We start from the raw sequence: 20,397 nt of genomic DNA, 5'->3' as shown, positions 1-20,397 counted from the left end.
ACAGCCAGCATCATTCTCAATGGTGAAAAGCTGAAAGCAATTCCATTAAGATCTGGAACAAGACAAGGATGTCCACTCTCACCACTGCTTTTCAATATAATACTGGAAGTCCTAGCCAGGGCAATAAGACAAGAGAAAGACATCCAAGGAATCCAAATAGGAAAAGAAGAAGTCAAACTATCACTATTTGCAGACGATATGATATTATACATAGAGAACCCCAAAAACTCCACAGAAAAGCTAATTCAACTCATCAATCAGTTCAGTAAAGTGGCAGGATACAAAATCAACATGCAAAAGTCAGTAGCCTTCCTATACACAAACAATAAATCTGAAGAAGAAGAAATAAAAAAACCCATCCCTTTTGTTATTGAAACAAAAAAAATCAAATATTTGGGAATAAATCTAACAAAAGAGATAAAGGACCTATACAAAGAAAACTATAAAACACTGTTAAAAGAAATAGAAGAAGACACAAAGAAATGGAGAGACATCCCCTGCTCGTGGATTGGAAGAATAAACATTATTAAAATGGCCATCCTTCCAAAAGCAATATACAGATTCAATGCTATTCCAATCAAAATTTCAATGTCATTCTTCAAAGAAATAGAACAATTATTGATGAAATTCATATGGAATCACAAAAAACCCCGAATAGCCAAAGCTCTCCTGAAAAAAAAAGAAGGGAATGGAGGCATTACACTCCCAGACTTCAAACTATACTACAAAGCCATAATCATCAAAACTGCATGGTATTGGAACAAGAACAGACATACAGACCAATGGAATCGAATAGAAAATCCAGAAATAAATCCACAGATTTATGGTCAACTAATCTTTGACAAAGGAGCAAAGACTATGCATTGGAGCAAAGAAAGTTTGTTCAATAAATGGTGCTGGGAAAACTGGGTCGCTACATGCAAAAGAATGAAGCTTGACCACTACCTCACACCATACACAAAAATCAACTCAAAATGGATTAAAGAACTAGACATAAGACCTGAAACCATAAAATATATAGAAGGAAATATAGGCGAAACACTACGTGATCTGCACATCAAAGACATCTTTACAGACACATCACCCAAAGCAGTGATAGTGAAGGCAAAGATAAACAGCTGGGACTACATCAAATTAAAGAGCTTCTGCACAGCAAAAGAGACAATAACAAAAACAAAGAGAAACCCCACCAACTGGGAGAACATTTTTGCACCCAACACTAATGATAAAGGACTGATCACAAAAATCTGCAAAGAGCTGATGAGACTCAGCAACAACAAAGAAAATAATCCAGTCAAAAAATGGGCAGAAGAGCTAAAAAGAAACTTCTCTGAAGAGGAAATGCAAATGGCCAACAGGCATATGAAAAAATGTTCAACATCACTTGCCATCAGGGAAATGCAAATCAAAACTACCATGAGATACCATCTTACACCAGTGAGAATGGCACATATTAAAAAAACTAGCAACAACAAATGCTGGCGAGGGTGTGGAGAAAAAGGAACTCTTCTGCACTGTTGGTGGGAGTGCAAACTGGTCCAACCACTGTGGAGAGCTGTGTGGAGATTTCTGGACCTACTAAACATAGAGCTTCCATATGATCCAGCAATTCCACTCCTAGGTATTTACCCAAAGGACACAGAAACATCCATTCCAAAGAACACCTGCACCCCTATGTTTATAGCAGCACTGTTTACAATAGCTAAGCTTTGGAAACAACCCAAATGCCCAAAAATAGATGACTGGATCAAGAAGATGTGGTACATATACACCATGGAATATTACTCAGCATTCAAAAAAGATAAACACATGCAATTTGCAGCAACATGGATGGTGCTGGAAGGGATCATGCTCAGCGAAATAAGCCAAAAAGAAAAAGAAAAATACCGGATGGTCTCACTCATAGCAGGAATCTAGAAAACTTAAATAAGGGACCAGGAAAATGAATAACTATAAGAAAGTGAAAATCAAAATCAACAAAAAACTATGAACCAGAGACACTTTTAGGGGGGGGGGTGGGAGGGGAGGGATTGGGGTCAGAATGGGGGGGCTGCAATTGTATGGGGAATATAACAATAAAATTTATAAAAAAAAAATAAATAAATAAAATAAAATAGCTCAAGTTCTGAGACAGGTCAGAGTGTCACCACGTATGTGTGTCTGTGCGTGTGCAAGCACACACGAATGCACACACACGAGCAGATAAGAGCTCAACAGTGAGTCCCCCCACTCATGGACACTTTATCAGAGCAGGAGGTGAGCTGCGCCCCAGCACCCAGCTCCACGGGGCTGGAAGTGACTGACACCCTCTTCCTCCTTACAGGGTAAGTAAAAACTCAGGCTTTGCTGCACCCCGCCACGGCTGGCGTGGATGCCCAGGGCTGAGGGGTGTGAGCGCGGGCTGCGAGAGGGATGCAGGCAGCGGCAGTCCAGTGAGGAGGACCACTCTGGGGCGAGACCACAAGACTGAGAATGCCAGGGAAAGGCCAGAGAAAGTGCAAAGATTTGTGGGGGCTTAGGGAGCTCAGATGCTTCCTGGGCAACCCCCTCCCACCCGCCGCCTGACTCCTTGCACGCCGGCCTCCCTGCCTGTGCACCTGGTTCCCCGGGAGCACTAAAAGTCTGTAAAAAGTCCACCAAGGGCTCTAAGACTCTAAGGTTCTCTTTATCCATCTGCCCAAATTGACAGTGGACACACCCACCTGATTGCACCTCACTCCCAGTTTGCCAGAATCCCCAGCAACGGCCTCCTTTGCTACACAAGCACTTTCACGGAGCACATCGTGCCTCAGCGTTTCACGACGCCCTGACACGGTTTACCTGCAGACCCTGAACCATCACAGGCGCCGGGAGGTGTGAGCTGCAAGAAGCTGAAATGAAGGGGAACGTGGGTAAAACCCAGCCTGGAAATGAGCCGAGCAGAAGAAAACAATCACACATCACCCTTCAGGGGCACGGGTCTGCGGAAGGCCCCAGCAGCCTCTCCGGGAGTTCTGCTTGAAGGCAAACGCGGCAGACGCCTACTTATCTGAGCTTGAAACACAGACAAGCAGTGGCCTGTTCCCGAGGTCAGATCCCATGAGGGGGGCGACGCCGGAAGCCAGGACAGCCTGAGTCTCCCTCCCAGCATCCAGCTGCTTTGAATTAACATCCACGCTTAAATCCCAGGCCCAGGAATGTGCCATCATCCCGATCAAGTTTTACTATGGACAATCTATTTTGTGTTTATGTTTATTTCATTTAGAGTCTTTCTGAAAAACCAGAGTTGAGTCAGTTATTCGTTATTACACATGTATTTTTAAAGATATCTTGCAAGTACTTTCAAAAGCTCATCTGGAAGCATCAGTGAGAAACCAGGTATTCTAGAGTCCTCTCCTAAGTGCAGGGCCCACCGAGGCTCAAACATAAGCATCAGGACTTTGCAGCTCTTTTCAAGTCAGTCTAAAAATAGCAACAGTTATCTTAAAGAGGTACAATTTCCTTTCCAAGTCAGGCCATAAGCGATTGATTATGTTTTTAATCAAATTAAAGTTCCCAGTCTAAGAATAAAAGGCACCGCCTCTAAGAGCAACGTTAGAGTCGGGCAGTGAGAAGTTCAGAGGATTTGGGTTCTTTTAATGTTTAAATGACTCAAAGTCTCAGAATTTAGAGATAATAGTCTAAAAAAGTCCAGGATGACCACAACCACCCCAGGCTGTAAGTCACAGACATGGTCCAATAAGACCTCGACCACTTTCACAGTCAACCAGAAAGACTGAATTTTAACTTTAGAATTTCCTGGATAAACCCTTGGGGATCTCCCCAAATAAATCCAAACAGGCCTAAGTACGTGCTGCCCACGTGACACCTCAACAGCTTATGGAAGCAAAGCTGTGCCCCTAGAAGGTTGGGTTGCAGCTTCTAAAAAACAAACAAACAAAAAAACAATAAGAAACAGAATTGCAGCCCAAGTCTTTCCGAATCCTCATGGTTTGTTAAGGACCAGAGGACTAATCCAGTTAGTTAAACCCAGATCATTAGCTTGACCAAATGTGTGGCCACTTCTTGTTTAGTTCAATATTATCTTTCCTTTCTGTTTCGAATGTCAAGGAGGCGCGAACACTGCGGAGGGCACGGGCCCGGGGTGGGGGCAGGAGACTTGCTGACCTGCTTGCTCATCATTTTTCAGGGCTGCTTAGAAGCCCTTCTAACAAAATGAAGAACCTATTGTAGATAAATCCTGGGCCTCATTCGGTTTCTTTGACCGTGACCTCGCCGCCTCAGGATGGCACCCACTGCTGTTGCTTAATAAGCTGCTCATTGCAGAACTTTTTGCAAGTCGCTCTTTTCCCGGCTTAAAAGCGTGTAAGATGACACTTAGACAGGCTCCTTAGACCTAGCACTGGGGCGGGCACGGCGACTCGGCTTTATGACTGCAGCTCCACCTACTGAGAATGTTCTCTGGAGCTTCTGGGTTGGCTCACAATCTAGGAAGAACCCGATTGCATATTCGGTATGTGGAAAGGAAGGTTAATGGACACTGGATTTGCAACCATTTCTGCAGCTAGGATCTCCATCACCTTTGTCCAGTAACCAGCCACCAGGGGTACGTCATGTCTGGAAGGCAGCGGGGGTGTGGGGCCTGCGAGGGAGGGGCAGGAACCCAGCTGGGCCGGCTCTCTGACACCCATCAGCTCTCCATCACCCATCAGCTCTCTGTCACCCATCAGCCCGACCTCTGAACCTTGGGGAGCAGGCTAAACTACACTTACAAATCTAACAACCAGGTTAACCGGCCTCTCTTCCTCTTTAGTTCTTTTTTCCACCCAATTCCAAAAAATGTGCTTGCTGTAAACAAAATGTATCCAACCCTATGGTTTAGAAAGTAAAAGGCCCTGCAGTGCCACGCACTGACAATCACTGTTCACGGTGACTTGGGGTTCGTAGTGGGGTCAAGGGGGGGCCTGAGGAAACACGGAGGGAAGGAGAGCTGCCCCAGGGCAACCCCCCGGGAAGTTCCAGAAGCACAACTGGAAGGACAGTACCAGATAACTGCCATGGGACAAGAGTCCACCCCCATCCATAGCTGGCCAGCTGGGGGGGTCTCCGAGTCCCTACGGAGCTCCGGCCTCCAGAACCCACCTTTTAAACACGCTAGGCCAGTGGCCTGCCAAGGACACATGCATGTCAGGAACGTGTATTATATGAGGGAGGGAGGCCCCTGAGTGTTGTGACTGATTTTCTAGGTGTTTGTTGAGATCAGGTTTTCAGCAGGTGCTAAAAACTCTAATTGGCATATTCGATTTTTCTGGGATATATCAATGATTAGGAATAAAACTGCCTTCACTGTAGTCAGTGATCCAGCAATTCTACTTGTGGGAATTTATCTTAATAAAATAATCTTAAGTGTTCAAAAAAAATAGCCATCTTAGTATTGCTTCTATTAGCTAATAACTTGAAACAAAAACCTAGTCATGTGATTGGTTAAATATATGTTCTGACCTTGATGGACTAATGTGTAGCCAATAAAAAAATAATAAATGAATATTTAATGATAGAGTGAAAGCTCTACATAATTTTTTAAGTTTTAAAAATAGCATTTACAGTATAATCCCATTACAATAAAAATTATAAACATGAGTAATGATCCCTTCTAAAAAAGAGGGATTAAGGAATATTTTATTTTTGCCAAAAGATTAGGACAAGTGGCTGACTTTTAGCAAAGAACTGGTGAAAGTTTGGAAAAATTTGCCTTTGGGGTCCAGGAGAAAAAAAAGCCCCGAAAGGATCATGCAGAAAGCAATACTGACAAAGGAAGAGTTGAAAAAGCTCTCAGACTGAGTGAAGCTGTGTATGATAAACGGCATTGTTGAAAGTTCCCAGCGAACTATTCCATCTAGAGTACATTTTCAAGTTCAAGACTAAGAATGCGTTTAAAAATTCCTATTCAGAGTGCTGTAAGTTTTTGTTGGAGACTTCCAGGCCGGGACTTGCCAAAACAATGAGTCTGTCTTTGATAAATTATGAGGGCAGCTAAAATACAAAACAGAGAAAAACTTCAAAATAAGTTAACCAGAGAAATATGCTTAAAATATTCCAGCAATTTCCTGATTTTAAAAAAAAAAACAACACTGTCTTACAACTTCCAGCCCCAGTATCATAGGCTACTGTAGTGGTGGACGGTCCCTCAAATGGAAGGAGGAAGACAAAGAGATAACAAATCAGACCAGCATCTCAATCCCAAATAGGCCTTTCACTTGCTAAACAGTTTTAAGAAAATGTCTTCTCGGGCCTCCCCGGTGGCGCAGCGATTGAGTGCTGGGTTGCGAAGCTGCCCGCAGCCTCTGCGGCACCGGTTCGATCCCCGGCTGCTCCCCGGCCACTGGAGGAGGATCCCACATGGCGCGCAGACCTCTCCTGCCGCCCGCTGCTCCCCTCAGCAGTGTACTTCGGTCCTTCTGCCTGCTCTGCTCCCCGCTCTGGCTCTGGTGAATTTTCTCACCCTCCCGCGCTTCTGACTGTACCCAGTGCATGTATAAACAAAACAAACAAACAAATAAAATAAATAAAACATGCCTCTGTAAAAAAAAATAAAAAAAAAAAAAAAAAAGAAAATGTCTTCTCAATTTTGAAAAATGTATACATTAACAAGAACATCTCAAATGATTAAAGAAATAAAAGATGTCCTAGGAACCACAAGAAAATGACATTAGAAAGATGCATAGCTTAGCCAACTGAAACTTCTAAAAATATAAAAAATCAATGATAGACGATGGAGTGGTAGATTCAAAATGTCTAGAGAAAATAATTATCAGCTTAGACTTCTATACAGAGCTAAACTATCACTTTAGAATGAGGACACGAGAAAGACATTTCTGACTAAAAAAGAAAGAGAAAGTGCTCCTCATAAATCCTCGTGGAAAAAAAGTAAAACAACCTATCACCCAGGAAGGAGGAAGTTTAGTTCAGAAAGAAGCTCTGCAAGAGGCAGCCACACTGGGCTCTGGATCACAAGGCTGAGGCCCTAAGGGCAGTGGGAAGAAATGGCCTTCCTGTGTCTCTTCATCCCACACAGTCCTCCTGTCTCTCCTTACTGGTCCCCAATACTGAAGCTTCATGTCAATTGCTATTTGTCAATTTGCCCCCAAACCACTCTCGCCTGTCTGGTTCTACGGGCAGAGCAGGGGCCAGCAGGAAAGACCACCAGGAGTGGTCATGTGGGGTGGCAGACCGGGGCACAGAAGCTGTTCCTGTCTAGGCTGCACGGCATCCAGAGGGACACCTCAGGCTAACATAATTTAACATTTTATGGCCTTACCTTTTTTAACGCCAAAGGAATAAAAGAACTGTGCACACAATTAAAACTCCTTTGAACAATATTCAACAATTTTCTAGTGTACGTGAGTTAAGCGGGTCCAACAGCATTTGGCCGGGATCACAGTCTGTCTTCCAGCTTTTCATGTCCTTCACCATCTGTTCTCGTCACCCCTCCAGCCCGTGCCGCTCAGCTCCCCCGGCTCTTGGGGAGGTCACATAACCTGGATGACACCCCTCCGTCTCAGTTGCTGACTCTTCACCCCATCTTTTCAATGTTACCCTCTTTCCTACCCAAGTTCCAATTTTCCCTTCGGCCCATCCCAACAACTGGGAATCTGCAAAGTACCTTTTCAGACATAGCATCCAGGTGAGCTCGTTTATGATGTAGCTCGTTAATCAGCTTTTAAGTGTGACTGCTCCGATCACCTTCGGGGTGCAAGCCAGCAGGAAACATACGATGCCCTATCCTATCCTCCAGTTGACTCGAGCATTCCTTGACTCCCCATCTCATCATTCTGGCTGACCAGGGGCCTCCTGAAAGGCCTCTGTTACGATCTTAGTGACGCAGGCACCATCTGCTCAGAGGATTTCCTTGTGGAATGTCACGAGGTCTAGGATGTCCAGAATAGTCCAAATACACCCAATTTTAAAACAAAATATACCCAACCTACAAGCAGTAGGTGGAAGGGGAAGGAGGAGCCAGAAGTAATTCAAAGAGAAACACACAAACATGCAAAATACAGATGATAAACACTGTCAACCAATTCACTGCAACAAAAACAGACCACTTGACATGCAGCTAGCACCATGACTCCACACCCCCAGCCCTTAAGGCATGAGTTGATATTTTATAGAATAGGAAATAGGTTCAGATGGGCCTCCCTGGGGGCCTAGGGGTTGAGTCTCAACACTATCACCACTATGACCTGAGTTCGATCCCCAGCCAGGGAGCTACCCACACAGCACAGTAGACCTCTCCTGTCCCCTTGCTGCTCCCCTCAGCAGTGTATTTCAGTAGATCTGTCTGTTCCACTCCCTACTCTGTCTCTGGTGAATTCTCTCACCCTCAAACCTCTGCCCTGCACCCCAGTTCTTCTTTGCAAAAAAAAAAAAAAAAGGAAGGGCCTTCCCGGTGGCGCAAGGGGTAAAGCCACAACTTACGAAGCTGTCCGCAGCCACTGCAGCATGAGTTCAATCCCTGGCCAGGGAGCAACCCACACGGCGCAGCAGACCTCTCCTGACTCGCCCGCTGCGCCCCTCAGCAGTGTATTTCAGCAGCTCCGCCTGTTCTGTTCCCCACTCTGTCTCTGATGAATCCTCTCACCCCCCACACTTCTGGCCTGTACCCCAGTTCTTGTATGCATAAATAAATCTTTTTAAAAAAAGGAAATAGGTTTAGAGATGAAGGAAATGTCTTCATGACATGCCATCAGTAAGGGGTAAGGTCTGAACTCACTTCTGTGTAATATGTCAAGATGAAGACTATGCCCTGGCCAAGCTGGGCCACTGGCTAGCAGGGAGAATGAAAGTACTTTATTAAACGAGTTACCATGTGAAAGTCTCTACAGTTGAGAGGCACATGGTAATGCCAAGTGTTGGAACCTCCACACACACACAAATAAGGCAGTATCGTTTTAATTTAACTCTTCTAACTTTATGTCCGTGTTATGATGCTTATATAATATTGTCTTCATTTTTATTTTCAGATGTAGGGGATGAGAGCAATCTGCCATCTTACTGCGCTCTCTTGTCACCTTGCATGTTTGTTAACGACGGCTTTCAGGGGAGCTAAAGCGCAGCCAAGACAGCCTGGTGGCCACATTTTAATGAATGGAATAAGCCTCCTGGGATCCTGACCTTGCCAAGGCCTAGTCTGTGTAGTATTAAACTCCTCTGGAGGCACCCTCGACCCCAACACCTGATTCTCTGAGATTCTGACATCTTGATTCTCCTGTTTCTTTCGGATGTTTATTTAATCAGCCTCCACTTTTAGTGTCAAAGCCACTTACTCCTAAAACTAATAGGTAAAAATGAAGATGATCCATGTGAGGACACTACTAACTGCAGATGAACGCAGCCTTGGAGTTGAATTCAGCTTTAAGACGATGAGACACTGAGTCACTGTAAATATTTTTAGGTTTCAAAGCCCCTACCAGAAATTCATTTTAATAGTAAAAGAAATATCAAGTATCACAGCCTTAAAAACCCTCATTCCACAAAGTCATTTATGACATTTGTGGAAATGATACGTTATGTTAATTTCTAAACACATTTATTCCACAGCTAATAATTGGGGGAAATTGCCATTAAATTTGATTTCCGTTGTGCAGCATCGAAAGAAGAAAACATCCATTATTACTCAGGACAAATATTAAGAATCAAATGAACTAGAATGACTCGGGCTGTTCGTTGAGTCCAGCCACACTGAGAGGCAGAGTTGCAAAAGACGTCGCAGACAAGCTGCTTTCGGGGCTGATATAAACAAGAGAAGGACAAACGTGGCCTTTCTAGGAGCTTCGATGTGAACATTGACCCACTTGAACGAACAGTTACAGGAACAAATCTACTTCTTACATTCTCTCTTTCATTCTTCGTATTTCTCTCGTTATAAATAAAATGCATTGAAAACCAAAAAACCAAGCTGACATTGCAAAATGTATTTCCTGTACTCATATGAACCACTTCCTCTTAAAAAAAGAAAATGACCTCTAAATTATTACAGTGAACAATTCCTTTAGATAACCATCGGACATTTTACATAAAACGGATTTGGGAAAGCATTCAAGATAGTAACAGGTTCTATAAAGATGTCGACCCACGGCTCCAAAGCGGTGGGGGGCGGGCTGCACACAACTCCTTATACGTACAATGACTGAGGGAGCCGTCTTGCTAGGCTGTTTCCCCAAATGGTAAAAAATCTCACAGGCTGCTCCTCAGCTGGCTTCAGCCAGAACAGAACCAGCGGCTCGGCCTGCACCGGAGCCAGTGACACCGACTCCCTTGCAGGGCTTCATCCAGCTGTCGATCCAGCTGAGAAGCCTGCAGTTAATTCCTTCGCTCTTGCTTAAAACTGGCGTGGATTTCTTACTACCATTTCCTTTTTCAAATATTCTATTCTGTGCTGGAATGCATGAGGAGTATATTTTATGTGCTCACTACCTAGGTGAGGGTATATCTCACACCTCTTAGAATTCTGTCTCGTTCCTAAATGACTCAGAATTTCCTGGTCTGCTACATGATTCACCAACTACAGAGAACTTACAAGCTAATGATGTTCAAAGCTTCTAGAAACATTACCCCAAAGTGCACGGCAGCCCCACTAAGAAACTGATAGGCCATGCTAAGTGGTCCAGGTCAGGATTTTAATTTAATTTTTCAAACATTTCCTCAAATCAGATTATATAATAAAACTCATAACGAAGCCAAATGAGGAAAGCTCTCGCATGGTCAAGAACCGTTCTGGCTGGTCACCGTCCAGAAGGGCGAGGACTCTGAATAAAGACACCCACTTGAGACAACAACTGTCTATAAAACTGAGCCCCCCGGGAGCCGAAGAATCCTACAAGATCAATGAAACTAGGCCTTCTATGAAAAGGAAGAAATTAATAATAGAGATTATTTAAAAAAACAGCTTGAACTCGCACACAATTTCTACAGTTATTTGTAACCACCAACTGCAGTCGCTGTTTAACAATATCCTATTTTGCATTTAGAAATTACGTAAGAGCCAACAGTCACAAGGAAGAGGGCATGGGAGAAAGAGGATTATTCATCGCCTGACATGGATGAACTCGGTTTAATGCATGCATTTAGAAAACACTGTTCTCTCTGTTCAGAAATATTAGTTCACATTCCATTCATTTTGATAACCTTTTCCTTTTCATCCCAACGCCACACTAACCAGCAGCAGCACCAGCTGAATGGGGAGATTCGGTGCCACCTCCGGCCCGAGTCTGTCTAGCTTGGTATGAACCCCACAGCGACAGATGGCACCTGACTTTGAAGTTTTTGTCACCAAATGCAATTCAGTGAGTTGTTTAGGGGGCACATGGGAACATTCTCAAAGTGATGAACTGAATGTTAGGGAGAAAATGGGAGGCAAGTTTCTTCAAGTCAAGGATTGCGTGGTTGCAAATTGGTTATCTGCCCACCCCCAACCGGCACCAGCACTGAGCTCGGGAGTAACGGTGAGGGGTGAGCGGATGTGGGTTGTCAAATTCGGGAGTTCTGGCAACAAGCTACACGTCTTTCTCAAATGAGAATAAGGCCATGGAGTTCCACAGAATTCCCTTAAAACAAAAAGTGTGAGATAAATCATCTGGTGGCTACGTGCACCTAGAAATAGACCAGTTCAGAATTCAGCTGGATAAAGAATGGTACCAGTGAAACAATTACTAGAAAAGTTTTTATAAAATGTCTTCACGAGGTCTGAACAAGGTGGAGCTTGCTTGAAATACCGACCCCCATTAAAAAGTAGCCTCTTCCCACTTGCCCACACACCATATTCAAACCCCGCACAAAACCAAAAAGCCCAAGAGCACAGTGTACAGCCCAAGTGACCAGGAACAATAGTCCTTGGGCCACGTCCACGCAGGGCCCCTGAGGGCAGGACTTCAGAGCACCAGCCTTACAAAGTGCAGCTTGGGGAAAACAAAATGTTAAATAAGTAAAGTGTGGTTTGGGGGTGATCATCTGTTCCTCTAGGTTTTGTTCTCTTGGGCAACCATATTTTAATAGCAATGATGAAAATTTGAAAACAAAAGATCACCTACGTATCAACTAAAGGCATACCAGTGGCTTTGGGGTAGGAAGTAAAGATTTTTGCAAAAGAAAACATGTACTAACCATCCAAAAAATAGGACTTTATTAAAGTTGAACCTTTGGGACCTCCATGGTGGCGCAAAGGGGTAAGTCTCAGCACTATGAAGCTGTCCGCAGCCACTGCAGCACAAGTTCGATCCCCGGCCAGGGAGCTACCCACGTGGCACGGCAGACCTCTCCTGTCTCCCCACTGCTCCCCTCAGCAGTGTGTTTCAGTTGATCTCCCTGTTCTGATCCCCACTCTGGTGAATCCTCACCTCCCGCATCTCTGTCCTGCACCCCAGTTCTTGTATGTGTAGATAAATAAATATTAAAAAAATAAAATAAAGTTGAACCTCTGTGGTCATCAGAAGGAGCCGACACAGAGTGTGCTCCACAGTTACAGGCGCACACACCTGTATATACGTGCATGTAGCCACACGCTCCGGCCCAGAATACCTGCAGGTCAGAATCCATGGACCTGGTTTTTGGACACAGGGTTTTATTCAAACACCAGTCTGGCTGCACGGGTAGGAGAACACGCAGACAATAACCAGAGCTCACTTGGGTGCTGAAGATGGGCCCTTGAGCATCACGACCTGGGCGGCCAGCTTTGCTCGAGCTGTCAGCGACATAAAGCCACAGCCACACCTCAGAGGCCACTGAGCCATCCAGCAGCGCTTCCTCACTGCAAGTGGTCTGGAGCCATCCGTTTTAGCACAACTGGCTACTTGATTTTTCAAGCCCTGAATAGCTGCAGGGATCGTAGCTGGGGTGGAGGAACCAGCTCAGACTGCAGACGGCAGGTAACGCAAAGCCACTGTCACCTAGCATCGGCGTTTTCATCCTTTCTTTCAACAAGAGACGCCTTTGTCACCACAGAGCAGGTAGAAAGGACCATCTCTTCACCTTCACTAAAGGGGAAAAGATTGGTTTCTACCTGCCCTTCAGCACACGAGCCAGGAGATGCTCTACGCCAGCACACAGGCTTCCTTCACAGACCCAGAGTAGCGGGCCCGGATCACGAGAGCATTTCTCGGCCGCAAGTGTGCGCGTGTCTGACGGCTGCCACGCGGCGGAGGGGCAGCCTACACACGCCGAGTTTCCATTGTTGCTAAAATCCACTCCATGGAGCTTACCCCCCCCCCCTCGTCACCGTCTCAGGAGCATGGCTGCCACCGTCCCGACACCCGACACGTTCCTGCGCTGAGATCACTGCCTCCTCTGTGGACCTTGAGCTAGCAGCACCCCTGGGAGACGTCTGGCCACACGGGAGCAAACAGCCAGCAAAAGCCGCTGGCTCCAAGCAACACGTGGCACACTGAACTTTCCCTAAGGGAAGATCAGCTCAGGCCCAGAATCTAGAGAGTTAGAGCTGCGGCCCCTGCAGTTTCCCTCCACCGGGTCTGCAGACTTGACACCATTTGGGGAATGAGGGGTAGTGCAGGGGGCCGGCACCACCGTGTGCCCACTGGGCACGTCACTCCAGGGGCTGCCTGCTGGGATGGAGGGCTTACCTCCAGCACAATAGGGTCACCTCAACGCCTGCAGAAACTGGGGGAAGGGCATGTATGTTCGATTCAAAGGGTGTCGGGGGCAGAGAGACGGCACTGAAAATGAGGAGGAGACGCTGCACCCTTTAAGCTTGACATGCCAAGAGGCTTCCACAGATAACGCCAAAGCCTGGCAGAGCCGTTCAGAGGAGGACGGGCCTCACGTCACATTCACAAGAAGCACAGGGCGTAGGCACTTGGAGGCCTAGACTCAGCTCCATGCAGACAGCGTCCATGTCTGCAGTGCCCAGATGGGTGAATTTACCCCATCCTTGGGGAGGAGGTAACAGCCCTTCCCATAAAAACAAGAAATGATGCTCTTAGCTTGAGAAAAGACAGGACACCCCTGGAAATATCACAGCGGTTGAGGACAGCGAAAGGCTGTCCACGAAAGGCCCTAAGCTTGCCTTTGGGTCCAATTATCACCATTTTGGTACCTACTAGAATCTGACCCCAAGAGAAAGGCCGAGAGAAGAATCATCCCAGAAAGGCTGAGCCACAATGGCCAGAACTCACCAGTGTGTGTGGTCGACAAAGATACTAGAAAGCATAGTTAGAGAACTGTGCAGAACTTTTTTTTTTAGTTAATTTATTTTCTTACATCATTGTTTGTACAGAATTATTTAAGCATAATTTGTGTTGAATGAAAAATATTCACAAATAAATTGCAACGGTGAAAAGGGGAGTGGTTTTAGTTAAAGTGGTGGGAGGGCATTAGTCAAGATCCCAATAGAATTTCTAGTCTAGGTTGAATACCCCTGTCAAAGTGTGTAGGCTAAGCCAGAAAGAAAAAGAAAAATATCGGATGGTTTCACTTACAGGAGGAATGTAGGGGCATCAAGGAAAAAAAATAATTTTAATAAATTAAAAAAACAAAATGAACAGGCAACTTTTAATCGGAGATACTCCGCAGGGAAGGGCGAGGGAGAGGGATCAAGATAGAGAAGGGGCAAGCAGAGGGGACGATGGTGCTGGTGCAGGGGTGAATTGGTGATGGGAATTTTACAGGGACTACACCTGAGAGAAGAAAGCATATATTGTACAAAAAGGAAGAGTGATGTAAATATATATATATAATATATATACACATATATAATTTTTAAAAGAAAATTATAAAAAGGACAATTATAATTTCCAAAACAAAAGTGCAGACTACCAGTAACAGTCCAGAAGTAGAAGGCACCATCTCCAAGGTAGTAGAAGAGGGAAAGGCATGAGGAAAGTAAAGCAAAGTTTTCAAAATCCAAGCAGGCAAGAAAGAAAGAGTATCACAGGAAAGAGGAAGGAGACACAGAAGGGAGATGAACAGAAAACACAAGTAGGATGGAGCAGAGAGCCCACCGGCTCCACGCAGAAGCCGGAGACCATGAGGCTGGATTAAACGGGCCGGTGTCACCTACAAGAGACACAGCTAAACATGAGGGCAGAGGAAAGTGAAAGTATAGAAAGATCTGGTAGGTAAAGGTAACCAGGAGACAGCCGGTAACATCAGCCAACACAGACATCGAGGCTCGGCGAGATGTGCCAGGGTCCCGCACGGCGGGAAAATTAAATCACAACAAAGAAGTTCCAATTCTAAACTTGTTTAATAAACTTCAGAATAGAAAAAGCAAAATGGACAGAAAATAACAACAAATCTCCATCATAATAGTTGACTTAGGATCACTGGCCAGCTCCACGCATGGCTGTGGGGACTTTGCACACATTAACTCAAACACATCAATCCTGTCTTCTGTGTTTCCGTTTTGCAGGCAAAGAAAGTCAGGCACAAAGAAGTGACACCTCTCAAAAAATGTTACAAGCCAGAAAAAAAAAAAAAATCCCTAATGATAGGGAGATTTGGATAACACACTACAAATACAGAGAATCAGCAACAAAGAAGCAACTGAACATTCTTTTCAGTTACTTACGGAAAATTTGTCAAACTCGACCGTTACTAGGCCATACAGCAAAATCTCCACAGACAGGAAAGACCCAAACTCAGGCTTTCTACACCACAGTGCTACTAAATAGACATCAAAAGTAAGCAGATGAACTTTTAAATATGCCATACAATAAGAAATTTTTTAAAACGCTTCTAGTTAAATCGCAGGAAAGACTAAAATAGTAAAAGAAAAGAAAGCTATCTGAAAATGAACAACAATAATACTAAAAAAACTAGGTGGGGTTGGTTTCCCCCTAAAGGTCAGGGTTTTCTCAATGCCCCCAAGGAAGAAGGCTTCTTGTTACCTTGATGTGGGAACTAGAGGTCAGTGGGGCCCCTCAGCCTTAGTTAGGAGGTGTTATCAGCACTAAAAGAATGTGGATGGTTTGGGTTGGGTGCAGCGAGGGCACTGAAGTCTAGACAAACTCCTGTTCTTGACTAAATCCTCTGCCTCGCCCTAATCAAAGATGACATCAGTGAGTCCTAAGCTTTTGTCCTTCCCCTAATCAGAGATGCAATCTCTGATTGCGGCACCTTTTATGAGCCAGAAGAATGTAGTTTGAGTGGTCACAGCCAGTTCTAGGCGTATCAGTGAACACCTCCTCTCTATTAAGGATGAGGTCACCCCCTCCCTTCTGTCCTGGGAAGTCTCCCTTACTCGCTCCTTGATGCTACAGGTCCCTAAATGCAGGATAAATAAATGCTTCATTGGTTCGTTGTTCTTTAGAATTTACAACCGTGTAAATGCTCCAAACATATGTCTCTAAATTGATTAACACTGTTATTAGGTTTTCTTTTGCTAACCCATTTGACTACTCATCCGGTCCAAGAAGAATCCAGAGGGATGATTTCCCTCGCACTTCAACAACTACATATCCAAGTCTGTGGGTGGCAGATAAAGTAGTACTTAGAGAGGAAAGTTATTACTTAAACTTTAATCAGAAAAGCTGAAATGAGGTAAGCATCTGAAGAAGGAAAGGGAGAAGAAAAAGAAAGTAAATGAAAGAGAAAATAAAATTAGAAAAGAGAAGCAGTGTAAAGATAAATTTTGGTTCTTGGAAAATGCTCAGTGATTTTAGCAAAGTGATCCAAAAAAGAATACACACACAGCATTGGGCATCAACAAAGAGGGCGCAACAACATATGCAACAAAAATTTAGTAAAAATAAGTGAGAAACATCATATTGAATGAAAAATATTGTGGGCAACTTTGGTCAGTAAATTTGAAAACAGGATGAAACAGATTATATTTCTAGATAAGTACAACCCACCAGGGTCAACCAAAGAAGCAGACAAAAAAGGAATCACATCCATAGCTAGAAACGTTCTGGCAATGAACTTCTTACAAGACTTAAGGAACAGTTCATGGCATTACACATATATTATTTCAGAAAATAGCAGAAAAACCAACATTCCAGAACTTAAGGAAAGTGAACTCAAGAAGATAAAAATATATAGACTAGTGTCAATGAATACAGATGCAAAATCTAAGAAAGCATTGACAAAACAAATTCAGCTAGGTATAAACAATAATTAGAACAATCATCACAATATGATGGGAGTGCATCATAAAAAATACATCATAATCTGGTTGGATTTGCCCCAAGAATGCTAATTGGTTCAATATAATAAAACTGATTAGTCAGACATCACATTAACAGATTCAAGGAAGCAGAAAAAGAATTTGGCAATACTGAAAATCAAATCAAACTTTAAAAAACCCTCTTGGTAACATGGGAGGGGAAGGGGAACACTAACCTGATAAGGTGAATGCCCAGGTCATGTTATATGTTAACATTGTGCTTCTTGAAGGACGCTGGAAACTCTCTCTTTTTTTTTTAAAGGTTTATTTATTTTTAATTTATTTATACAAGCACTGGGTACAGTCAGAAGCGCGGGAGGGTGAGAGAATTCACCAGAGCCAGAGTGGGGAGCAGAACAGGCAGAAGGACCGAAGTACACTGCTGAGGGGAGCAGCGGGCGGCAGGAGAGGTCTGCGTGCCATGTGGGACCCTCCTCTGGTGGCCGGGGAGCAGCCGGGGATCGAACGGGCGCCGCAGAGGCTGCGGGCAGCCTCGCAACCCAGCGCTCAACCGCTGCGCCACCGGGGAGGCCCAACACTCTCTTCTTAATCAAACAAAAGAGAGTCATGGCTCCTCTCAATTTATGGAGGTAATAACCAGCAGGGCAAGATAAGAAAAACAAATAAAAGGCATACGGATTGAAGAAGAAGATATAAGTCTAAACAAAAAAATCCAAAACAGAAATAAAAATCCAAAATAAAAATAAGAGACTAAGGCACTTTGCTTCAAAGTTGAGCATTCTCCACGCCACGTGAATTCAGTAAAAAACATGCTATTGCATGAAAAAAATCAAGTCCAAAGGAAGGAAAGGACGATGATGCTTTTATAAAGGTGAAGAGAAGCAAAAGTGGAATATACTCTTTGGCGATCCACACACTTGCAGTCAGGTTGTACCAAAGGAGGAGACAAAACACCCAGCAGCGGATGAGGTTTAGCTGTAGGGATGCGATAAAGGGGGGTAGGATGGGACTGGGGGGCACGGATGTCAACGGCACTAATCAGATTGCATCTCGCCGCCAGCAGACAGTCCTTTTGCTGTTTACTACACACTATTGTACACATACAATGTAAAGAGTAAACATTCACTCTTGACCTTAATAGACTATTTTTTATTGAGGAAACGGTTTGCAGCGCTGCCGTCATCACGCCCCACCCATGCTCTGATTTCATTGAGGAGAGGGAACCATTCCCTAAGACTGTGCACTTTTGTGCCGGATATATTTCCAGATAGAACATTTGCTGAGCATGTGATTTGCTCAGCAAATGATTTGACCTTGTTTCATCCAAAGTGAGTTTTTAAAAAATAATCCATGTCCACCTAATTCATTTTCAATACTGGGGGGAGGTGGATATTTAATGAGAACTTGGGGCCAATTGATGGTAATGTATGGTAACTTTGCTGGCAAATTAATAGATCTTGAGGTAAAGAGCAGATCCCCACTGCAGATCAAGTTCAGATACGGAGAACATGTATTTCCATAGAGCAGATCCTTTTTTGAGGAAGACCCACCACTCCCTGCACGTGGTCTTCAAGCAGGGACGTGGAGAAACCAGGCAAGTAGTTAAGAACTCATTCACACTATTTTCCAACCAGACTCTGCCCACCAACCCGCGAGAGCACAGGAAGTCCACGAAGACACAGGCCTCTCCCCACCTAGAGCTCGAGGCTGCCGGGGCAGTGAGGAATGAATACTGTTATTGAACAGCCTAATTTCGTTTGCTCGGTATTGACGCTTTTCTAAAAAGAAAATTCAGCGTCCCGGGCAAACACACAGGGCACCCGAGGAAGGCACAGCAGGGGCGCTGAGGTTCCTCACCGCCAACACTAATGTTTAGAGATGCTGCCCGCCACCTGCCACCAGCCGGGACCAGCGACCGGACGCCTGGCCAGCCTGCGGGGCTCCATCTCCGAAGGAAGCATTCGAAGCTGCCTGCTCGGGCTTCTCAAGAGGCCGCCTGTTTCTCTGAACAGCCTTCACTGAGGGCAGGGCCGCCGTCCCTGGAATTCACCCTCCGACCCTCTGTTCACCATGTCACCATCGGGCCGACTCAACAGATAAAGCACTCAAGTCCTAACACACAGGAGCCCCCCATGGGAGCTCCTGGGACCTCAGGCTGGTTGACACAATGTGAAAACGACCCCAAGTTGAATGACCTTTGGTGGTTTCATCAGAAAGGAGAACTTGGGGCACGCGCAGACTGCGGGGTGAGGGGAGAAGGGAAACGAAAGAGAGACTGTCACTTTCACCTCACCTTTTCAACATCCGCTTTTGTGACATTGATGTCGGCGTCCATCTTCTCAAAGTACTGCTGTGCGCGGTCGGCCTCCTTGCAATCCCGCTCAAACCGTCTTTTACTCTAAAAGCAGAGGAAGATGATGGCCGGGAACGCAGTTATTAGTGGGCCTGTGGGTTCCCAGTGGAAGGTGGTTCTCTTGCCATCCCCCCACCGCCCCCCACCCCGAACATTCCTCTCTGAACAGGGCTGCGGCAGGTGGACACTCAGGGGTTATTCTAGATCTCACTTATGTCCACCTGAACTTGGCTCTTCTCATGGAGTTTTAGGAAAAATACTCCACTCGAGCTCTTTTGGTGCAATGTTTTCCTTTGGAAAAAAGTTTTCTAGAAATAAATTCAATCCGAATCAGAAAAATCTTGAAAGACATTTCTTGGGTGTTTTTGTTTGCTTTGTACTCACGGGTTGACTCAAGCTTAAATACACCTCAAATCAGAAGATCTTTAAAGATGGTTCTTTGGCTGCTTATCACTTACAGATTCGAGCTGCTTCCAGCAAGTCTCTATGTGTTGCTGCGCCTTCCGTCCGTCGTGAAAGTGCTAGAGGGGGAAACACACCAGGGATTAGGGATCAGCACCCCTCTTTCTCATAGTCACCCCTGAGTGAAAAATCACCCATTTAAATAGCATTTAAATATCAATCAGGTGGCAGGTGTACTCCAAAGAAGTGAGAGTTAAAACAAGAGCCAGGGAGTTCCCACTAACACATGAGATGACGTGCTGAATTCTGAGGCTGACGGGCACCCTGAGCGAATGCCGGGAAGGCTCTACTAAGACAGCATTACTCAGCGCTTGAGTTTTGTGGCCGTCCAGAGAGAAAATGCACACACGCCATTCACTCACCTACGTGGTACAACTTCTAGTATCACAAAGTCATGGAACCACCCCTCAATCCATTTTAGAACATTTTTTTATCACCCAAGAGGGAAACCCTGCATCTCCCACTG

The 20,397-nt window shown here is 44.9% G+C and overlaps 1 protein-coding gene across 10 annotated transcripts in view; it reads right to left on the bottom strand.

Moving 5' to 3' along the window:
- The window catches only part of FNBP1 (formin binding protein 1), a 117,611-nt gene that overhangs the window by 26,802 nt on the left and 70,412 nt on the right, over positions 1–20,397 (bottom strand). For all 10 annotated transcript variants that reach the window (XM_037494311.2, XM_037494312.2, XM_054688679.1 and 7 more), the window contains exons 5-6: positions 19,928–19,990; positions 19,410–19,514 (exon numbers count right to left, since the gene is read on the bottom strand). In XM_037494311.2, coding sequence (XP_037350208.1) covers positions 19,410–19,514; positions 19,928–19,990 — 168 coding nt within the window. The remainder of the gene's footprint in view (positions 1–19,409; positions 19,515–19,927; positions 19,991–20,397) is intronic.

Source organism: Talpa occidentalis, unplaced genomic scaffold, assembly GCF_014898055.3.
Source record: "Talpa occidentalis isolate TD23 unplaced genomic scaffold, MPIMG_talOcc4v2.1 talOcc4.7, whole genome shotgun sequence".
Classification (NCBI taxonomy): Eukaryota; Metazoa; Chordata; class Mammalia; order Eulipotyphla; family Talpidae; genus Talpa; species Talpa occidentalis.
This window is presented reverse-complemented; position numbering and strand designations above follow the sequence as displayed.